We start from the raw sequence: 8959 nt of genomic DNA, 5'->3' as shown, positions 1-8959 counted from the left end.
TATAGTCCGGTGCGCCTTATGTGTGAGTTAAATACAGAAATGGGACACATAACTGAGAGTGCGCCTTATAGTCCGGTGCGCCTTATGTGTGAGTTAAATACAGAAATGGGACACATAACTGAGAGTGCGCCTTTTAGTACGGTGCGCCTTATGGTCGTGAAAATACGGTACTATTAAATGGACCAATCTCAAACTGTCCCCTTAACACTACCTCTAAGCACTAACCCTTTGTTTGAAGGTTCCCGCAGAGGGTCCACCATATCAAGGGCCATCCCAAACTACGTAGTGGGTCGGGAAGGGTGGACCATTAAACCCTAATGCTGCGTTCACACCGGACGCAGCTGGCGCGACAGAAGCAGCGAGTTTACATGCAAAGTCAATGGTTGACGCGCGTCAAGGCGCAGCAGAAGGTCCTGTGGCGCGTTTTGAGCAGCAGGCGCAGCGTGTCTGAGCTATGGAAGGCCGACTGGTTTAAAAACGGAGAAGCATCCCGCTGCAGCCTGCGGGAAGGCGGGGCTTGACATCAAGCTCCGCCCACATCGAGCACAGCCATATTGGAAATGCTGACGTAACAGGGGAGGGACGCACATAGACATATATATGAAGATATATATATATATATATAAGATATATGTAAAGATATGTTTTCATCTTAATTGTGAAAAGTTATCCCTCGAGCCCTGACGTCAATAGTCTGTCAATTTAAACAAAAATATGCCGCACAGTGCTGAGGCATCATTAGTGTGTTCAGCTTGAATCAGCAGGTTTGACTACCAGGTCGACCGCCCCAATAATTCCAGCGCCGCGAAAGCCAATGCGGGGTCTACTCATATTATGTCTATGGGGAAGCACATGAAGAGAGAAGAAAAGTCGCGGCTGAATTATTCGTCGTAAAAATACGTTTTCAATGGCTGTAAGTTTTTTCTTTAATGTAATTAGTCACAGATATATAACATTCTTAAAAATAACTGGCCGTGTTGTTACATGTTAGCAGCTAGCTTGCATTGCCATAGTCAAGGATTGGAATTTTTTGCAAAAGAGTTGTATTGACGTGGTGACAAACTGACTTGAATGTGTTTTTTTATTTTGATTAACATGCATGAAAGGTTGTATTATTGATATTATTATTATTATAATTTGTAACGAATGACAATCTCGTTAGGAAATTGAGGATAATCTAGACTATGAAGGAAACATTGTGGTCAACACTGACCTGCGCAACATGGCGACGAGTCATTTTGATAAATTTGTAAAAATATGGCAATTTTATGTAGTTTAAAAGCCTTTTTTTGTAGTTTTGTATATCGTTAGGCTAAATATGAATGGGCTTAAGATGCCTGCCACCATGAAGACAGAAAAATGACAGGCAAATTTAGGTTAATCATTTCATTAAAATGTGTTCACGGGACAAATTAAATAAAGTTTAAAGGGACAAAATGGTCAATCAGATTGTTTAACCAAAAATGAAAGAACTTTGTAAAGAGTGAAAGTACTACATTGTAGTTGCAGGTATGTAAAAAGTGCAACAGAAAAGATTGTTAAAGGTAAAATGAAACAAGAAATACATTTCTTTTTTTTCTCAGCACCCTACCCATTTGGAAGGTGCCCTGGACCTTCGGTCTTTTCAGAGGGATGGACTGTATGAATGCCCATGCTGTATGTTCACGTGCAAACATACATACCAGATGGATATTCATTTGCAAAATCACTTGAAGCTAGCAGTGAAGCACAAAGGTAAAGTTTGTATGAATGGAATTTTGTATGTTTATGGCAACTATGGTGAAATATCTCCTACATGTTGGAATAGCTGGCCTTTCAGATGTATGTATAACATTAGTTTTTTTCTTTACAGGATTTACCATCTGTAAATGCAGTAGGCCGTGCAGAAAGTTTGCACATTTTCATTGCCCGCACTGCATCAACACCATTATACGGAAGGACCAATTTGAGATTCACTTGAAGGGGCATCTGTCTCCAGCTCCCTTGCCTCATTCAGCAGCGCTTTCAGCCTCACCACAGTCTCCACCTCCACTCCCTGCCCCCTTGCCTCATTCAACGGTGCTTTCAGCCTCATCACAGTCTCCAGCTCCACCGTCCGCCCCCTTGCCTCATTCAACGGTGCTTTCGGCCTCACCACAGTCTCCAGCTCCTTTCACCTTGTCAAATTCCCTAGCCTCTGCAGCACCTGGGTCATTCTCCCTGCGAGTGCCATTGCCTCCCCCACCACCGCCAGTTTGCAAGGCCAAAGAGTCAGTGGTATGTCCACACTGTGGATTGAAGTTGAACAGGCGCAATTTACGGGTGCACCTGCAGAGACACCACACTGTAGTGAAACCTGTACATAACCGCTCAACACCACCTGTGCTGCCAGTGCATTGATTTTGACAATGGTGTTTTTGCTGTTGCCAAGTCATTTACATCATCAAGCACACCAATTCACGTAATAAAGAGGAAATGGGGGGAAAATCAGATGACGTGCTGTGAATTGGATGTGTGCAAAATTAATATGAATTGTGCTGCAAGCTCCAATTTGAGATCTTTTGAATGTCCACATATCCAGTCTATTTGCTTTTGCCCTCCGGCGGCACAACTGGATTCTCCTCTTTCCGAGGAAGTGCTAGAGTAGATGGTCTCAGAGAAATGGTTTGGGCGGGACAGGAAAGACCAGTGTCTGGCACGGCAAAAGGCTGCCATTGAGGCTGAAATGCCGCTCTCCTGCAAAGTTAACTTCTCAGGCCCTCCTTCTAAGAGATTTATCTCTGTGTTTGAGCCGTCTATAACGTACTACAGCAGACTTGGTCAGCTTTGACTGCAAAAAGATAACTTGGCACTGTCCATGTGCAAAGCCACGGCAGTCTTGCATTCATAAGTACGTGGCCAAGTGGCATCTATTTCAAACTGAGCAGTCACTTTTTAGGAGGGCTAAATGTGTTGAGGCAGACCAAGGAATGTTGCTGTGCAGTGCAGAAATGGAAGGTGAAGAGCTGGAGAAGGACGATGCACATTATCCACCAACAGGCCAAACTCTTGTGGACATTGTTCAGGACATCTTCAAAAATAAAAAAATCCCAGTTCCACTTCCACGTGAGGCAGTCCACACAAAGACATTCCCGTCTGCTTTGGTCCCATCAGAGACCTTCTGCCGTCATTGCCCAGAACACACTGTGCTGAGTGAACCAGCTCTAATCACCTCAAAGGCAAAGATAGGTCCTTCTTGTATATCTGTGTTTGTTTGTGCATGTTGTATAGCAGTGCATGTGTGACATTCTGCCCCTTCATCTTTACCTTATCCAATTCAGTAGAAATAGTAAATTCAATGTCATTTTACTTCATACAAAAGTACTACAAAAAACTACACTCTTTCAAATTTAATACATCAATTATTATGCACAGGAATTTCATTATATACCAAGTGGTGCTACAAGTGTGGCCTGGTTTACCGATACCAGGAATGGTCTGATGGTGTCCACAACTTTGACGACCATACACTACTGTCAATACACCTTTGCCTTTTCCTGCGAAACAGTCTTCAGGTAGGCAAATAATCCCCTTTGTCTTGGATATAGCCAATATGAAACATTTTAATTTTGTCTATTTTGCCGAGAACACATAGTAAATTTATATGTAATGTTAATGATTCTGCAGACTCACCAGGCTGTTGGTAGCGTCGTTGAGGTACCGGAGAAAACATCGGGCAAACGTTTCCCATCAGCTCAAAAGATTCTTCAGGCTTATATGACGTTTGAGGCCTTGTGTGACCACAGTTACACATTTGCATGCGTGTCATGTGGCTATCATCCTGTGACTGTGGTTTTGGATCTTTACAAGAAAGGAGTGTTTAGCATGCCTGGTAAGTGTTTGTGTCTGTTTCTAAAGCACATTATATTTGTCTTGTACAGATTATGTCATGACTGTACTGTTCTTGAAAGTGAGCGATATTGAGGAACCACCAGCAGATTTTGATGGCAGGGTGAATGCTGAAGAGTTCTGGCAGAAGGTGCAAATGGAAGTGATTTCCCGGGGATTGGTGTCTAGTGAGTATACAAACTATTGCTTTTTCCAAAGTAAAGTGTAGTCATGCGCCAAAACAGCAGCATTATTTTTTCATTTACATAATGCCAGATTTGGTGACTTGGCTGAACAATAGTCTTCTTGTAAATAGGAATGAGACATTTCCTTTATTTATTATCAAATATCATGTCTGTGCTCTCTCTAAATCCCCAAACCGCCCCCACCCCCATAGGCAACAAGGAAAACCCCTTTGTCATCCATCCTAGCTACCACAACTGGGCACCTTGGATAGGGCCCCACACCAGGAGTGGCAATGTCGTATTCAATACAGAATACCAAAAAATGCATTCCCCACACAGTCCTGTGGAAGAGTTGGAGCTGACGGTCACAGAGGACCGACTCACAGATGACCTTTTCAAAGTCAAGGTATGAAAGCTGTACTTTACCTGCACCTAAGCTTTGGCTGACAATGACTTCTGTTCACTGTGGCTGATGCTAGCTACAATATGGTGTGTATATAATTTGTGTTTTATAGATGGCAGATCTACGAAGCTTGTGTGGTCAGTGTGGTGTGGACCCCCGAGGTTCACGAATGGACATTGTAAGCAGGCTTCAGCAAGAAATGAAGAACAGAGACAGCTATGACAAGGTATTCTCTCAGATTTGGGGAGCTTCAGGTATCTACAACTTTCTTGCAAATAAGTAAATTTACATGCACACTACTTGCACTGTTTATGCGTTGTTTTATGTTTTAGGGCCATTTTATGACACTGATAATAATATTAAGACGTTCTCTGTGTGTGTGCAAATTTGATTAACCTATACAAGTTTTTTTTCACTTTTATTCTTTCCTTCTGTCTTTTTGGCCTTCTCATAGGTGGATGGGCAGTAGTAACCTGCCCTTGTGCTGTGGTCTATGCCGTAAAATTCAATATCAGAGCAGAAAGTCCACGTGATTATGCTGACATTCTTCTGTCCTTCAAACACTTTCCAAACATCACACTGTATGATTTTGCCCGTGGTTTGGCAACCCACACCAACCAAAGAGTGCCACAAACGTTTTGGCCGCATGGTGGCAGGTTGTGTGAAGCCACTGATGGCAATATTGCACAGGCAGCTAAAGGTGAACTGAAAGTGAACTTGCCATGGTTAAAACACAAGGTGCCAGACCCAGATGGACATCCTCTCACTGGATCGTCCGCTCATTACGCCTTGTATGATTGTTTTCATGAGGACAACACAAAGGATAAGCGTGATGTCCTGCGAAAAGTGGAACTTTGTCCAGAGATCTGTGGCTGGGTCAACAGTCAGACAGCCGAGCAGCTGTTTTCAGGGATGAGGCGAAATAATCATTTTCTCAACATGATGACGCCATCCTCACATGTGTTCCTAATGCGGAACATTCTACACCACTACAACTGCCTCAAAAATGCTGCTGTTATGGACAACTTGAAGAACACACTTGGCCAGGAAGTAACACTAAATTCTTATGGTCAAGCAGTGTTAGGTATGTTTATGAAGTTATAGAAATTGTTTGAAGATATGAATAATACTGTGCATGTGCAATATCCTTCTGCACCCAAGCTGAACACTGAATGCTGGTTCTGTTTACTTTGTGTTATTTCATTATAAAAGGTTCACCATCTACAGACATATCCACAAATCAAGACCGATTGACTGAGGCGGGCACCCTTGAAGCTGGTACTTATGTATTGTAATGATTGAAAGTGTATGATACTGAATGAGTCTTTTGTGTAGTTTCGTTAATCTGAGTTTTGACTTTTGTTTTCCACTTTCTTAACATATCTTAGGTGTTCAGTATCTGCCTGATGACCATACACATGAGGTGAAAACCAATGTGGACCCTGTTAAAGCAGGTATGTTTAGGGAGCACATGAATAGTCTATGTCTGATTCATAGGCGTTATCATATTTTGTTTTTCTGTATCACTTGAACAACAGGCATGCCATGTGGGCCTCACTGTGTGGTTCTCATGACTGTAGCATCGATAGAGGCAAAGAGATCATGCTGGTCTTTGGCTTTGCACCATGATCAGGAAAAAGTGGTACAGTGCTTAATTGTGATATTGGAGCTAAAGGACAAATAGACAGATTGTCTTATATTGTGATTGTAGTGATTGTCTAACTTTGAATTTAAGACCTGCTTTTTATTTCCCAGCTATGTTATGTCCTGGACACTGATAAACCGCCTGATGAAATCATAGTGCGCTGCAGCAACAGCTGTCTTACTCGTTCTGACTTCCAGACACTAGGTCTGCAGCAGCAGATGGATTCAACTGTAAGTTGCCTATTGTACATAGTGTTAAGAATGTAATATCCAAATGCCTACATATATTACTACTTTCTTATTTTTTCTTCATAGATTGGGAACGCCTGTTTAAGCATGGTACAGGAAATTGCTGTTTCCAAGGTGCCGTATACTCTGCTGAAAATTTTGTTGAAGTTTGCCATGTGCTGAATTGTTTACATTTCAAAGTTGGAACATTTCAAAGTAAATTAAGGTTGTGTCTCAATCAGGGAAAGAATATCCATATTGTCGATGTGTACGTCTGCCCAACTTGGCTGCCCCCAATTAACAATGACCCTATGGAAAGTATACCTGTAAGTATGGTCATTATGTTGTGTGTGTATATACAGCTCAAAAAATGATTTGAGTTCATTGATAAAGGTTGTCCTTGAATCCCCTGTATCAGAGCCAAGCCCATCTGCTGGATGCAATTGTAATCCCTCTGTGGACGCCTGGTCACTATCAGATCTGTGTGCGTATTGTTGTCTACTATTCATGATTGTCTGGTTTGAAGGAAGTCTGGAGACTGAAATCATGGAACTTTTTGTAGTAATATTCTAACTTCTAGTCAGGCTCAATGTGTATATGTAGCTTCATGAGAAACCCGTTATCAAATGCTATTCACTATGTGGCTTGTACTTAATAAACCCAAGATGGTCATCTTTAGGTCATCAAGCCAGCGCAGAAATGCATCCTCTACCTGGACTCGCTTTTTGCAGAGAGCGAGTCTGGATTTAGGGGGCAACAATACATACCGCTAATGAGGTTATTTCTAATTATATACATGGCCTCGTTCCTATGGCCTGTCTATCAGGTTTGTTTGACCATTTTGTAAGTTTTATTTGGTCGTGTTCATATGACCATTTCTACTTCTGGTTATGTTCCTTTGATCATGTAATTTTTATTATTTGATTGTGTTAATATGACTGTTGGAACTGATAGCAATAAAAGTTGTCCTGTTTTCCTATAAATTTAATCGGTGTTCTATTTTTTTGTCTTTGCATAAAAATCTCAAATGTAATTGTCTCCATTTCACATTTCCAGAGACATTGCTCAAAACATCTCTGATGGAACATGGGAGGAAATTACTGGCAAAGACTTGCAGGTATTTGAAAATTGATTCTATTACTGTTAGCGTGTATGAGTGACTGTTAAGTTCATGAATGTTTTGTCTTAATTCAGGGCTTTCCTAGACAACTCTTTGGCTTGGACTGTGGCATCTTCATGATAATGGTGGGCCCTATGATGATTGACTTTGTTAAAACCACATTTGACTAATTCCTGTATTTTTGCTCCCAAACCTATCACAAAGCTTGAAGTTGTAAAAATATTTCTCTGGTACAGACCGCCTTTTATGTCACCTTGGATGCAGAATTTGACTACTCTGTGGTAAGTATTTTAACAGGACACTATTACAACCTGGTTCTTTTATTGTTTACTGACACTTAACATTTTGAATTTCAGCATGTCATGTCAGTCTTGCGGAGGTGGTGGTGTCTGTTGATACTGGAGAACAAATCCCTTGACAGGTATGTAATCTTTTCCACATGGCCATGTCTTGCCTTTTGGTAGATAGCCCATATACTACTATGATTTCCTTTAGTGTAACAGAACATTTTCATTTGCAGACATGGCCAGGTCTTTGCACATTGGACAGCAGAGTGCCAGACGATGTTGAATGGAAATTATACTCCAGTGTTCAGGCTCAAGAGAAGGCGCAACCAGGAATCTGAGGTTAGTGGTGTGGAATAATTGATCAATATAGTTTTCACATTGTCTAATTCTGTGATGGACCTCGTCAACAGCTGCGTTAGCTTTATCAACAATTTTGAATTGACTGTGTATCTAAAATAATTTTTGTTACAGATTTGCACACTTGTTTTCTGGAATTATTGAAATGTAAAAGCTTAACTGACAGCCTGCATATAATGCAGCTACTTCCCTTTTCCGGCAGAGGGTCACAGTGCTAAGGTCCGACGGTCAGTGTTGGGAAAGTTCTCTTTCTACGTGAACTAGTTCAAATTTCAGTTCACACATTTTAAAATGAACTAGTTCAGTTCATAGTTCATAGCTTTTTCCCCACTGCCATTAGACTGCTGAATTTTGAATTAAAAAAAAGCTCTGAATGTTGTAAATCATATCTCAGTCTTATGTTTACATTTGATCACCATGTTTACATTTTATCCCCGCAGCAATTTAAGAAATGGAAATCTCTTGAGAGTTGTACTGAACGAAATTTCATTTTGTATAAACTGTGTGTGCAAAATAACAATTAAGTTTGTCTAAGTCTAATTTTTGCATGTACAAAGTGAGCGTTATCACCCTAGCTTCTTTGTGATTGGAGAAAAATGACACGTTGCAATCATCCCTTGTGGCTGCTATCCTTAGTCTCCCCAATGAAAAAGTGGAGACCAAACTATGGACCATCAGGCCTAGGTTAACATAAAAAAAAATCACATATAACCATAAATATGCTAAATTCAATGATAGGAAAAAGAAGTAATTATTACTGGAGGCATCCATGTTTGTCAAAGAACACTACTGCCACCTACTGGTTTGTGACGTCACGGTGCGGTATCGGCTGTTGATCAAGTCCCAGTGCTGTATCTGGTGTTTGTCACAACGCGCTATTATCCAAGTC

The 8959-nt window shown here is 41.1% G+C and overlaps 1 protein-coding gene across 1 annotated transcript in view; it reads left to right on the top strand.

The window, feature by feature from the left end:
• The first annotated feature begins 2626 nt into the window (after nucleotides 1–2626).
• The window catches only part of LOC107098268, an 8221-nt gene continuing 1888 nt past the window's right edge, over nucleotides 2627–8959 (top strand). The window contains exons 1-15 of the mRNA XM_015395840.1: nucleotides 2627–2798; nucleotides 3394–3533; nucleotides 3646–3850; nucleotides 3930–4034; nucleotides 4244–4437; nucleotides 4547–4688; nucleotides 4889–5518; nucleotides 5647–5712; nucleotides 5823–5888; nucleotides 5973–6076; nucleotides 6190–6309; nucleotides 7501–7551; nucleotides 7663–7707; nucleotides 7771–7847; nucleotides 7947–8052. Of these exons, the coding sequence (XP_015251326.1) occupies nucleotides 2627–2798; nucleotides 3394–3533; nucleotides 3646–3850; nucleotides 3930–4034; nucleotides 4244–4437; nucleotides 4547–4688; nucleotides 4889–5518; nucleotides 5647–5712; nucleotides 5823–5888; nucleotides 5973–6076; nucleotides 6190–6309; nucleotides 7501–7551; nucleotides 7663–7707; nucleotides 7771–7847; nucleotides 7947–8052 (2223 nt within the window). The remainder of the gene's footprint in view (nucleotides 2799–3393; nucleotides 3534–3645; nucleotides 3851–3929; nucleotides 4035–4243; nucleotides 4438–4546; nucleotides 4689–4888; nucleotides 5519–5646; nucleotides 5713–5822; nucleotides 5889–5972; nucleotides 6077–6189; nucleotides 6310–7500; nucleotides 7552–7662; nucleotides 7708–7770; nucleotides 7848–7946; nucleotides 8053–8959) is intronic.

Source organism: Cyprinodon variegatus, unplaced genomic scaffold (assembly GCF_000732505.1).
Source record: "Cyprinodon variegatus isolate N-32 unplaced genomic scaffold, C_variegatus-1.0 Scaffold764, whole genome shotgun sequence".
Classification (NCBI taxonomy): Eukaryota; Metazoa; Chordata; class Actinopteri; order Cyprinodontiformes; family Cyprinodontidae; genus Cyprinodon; species Cyprinodon variegatus.
This window is presented reverse-complemented; position numbering and strand designations above follow the sequence as displayed.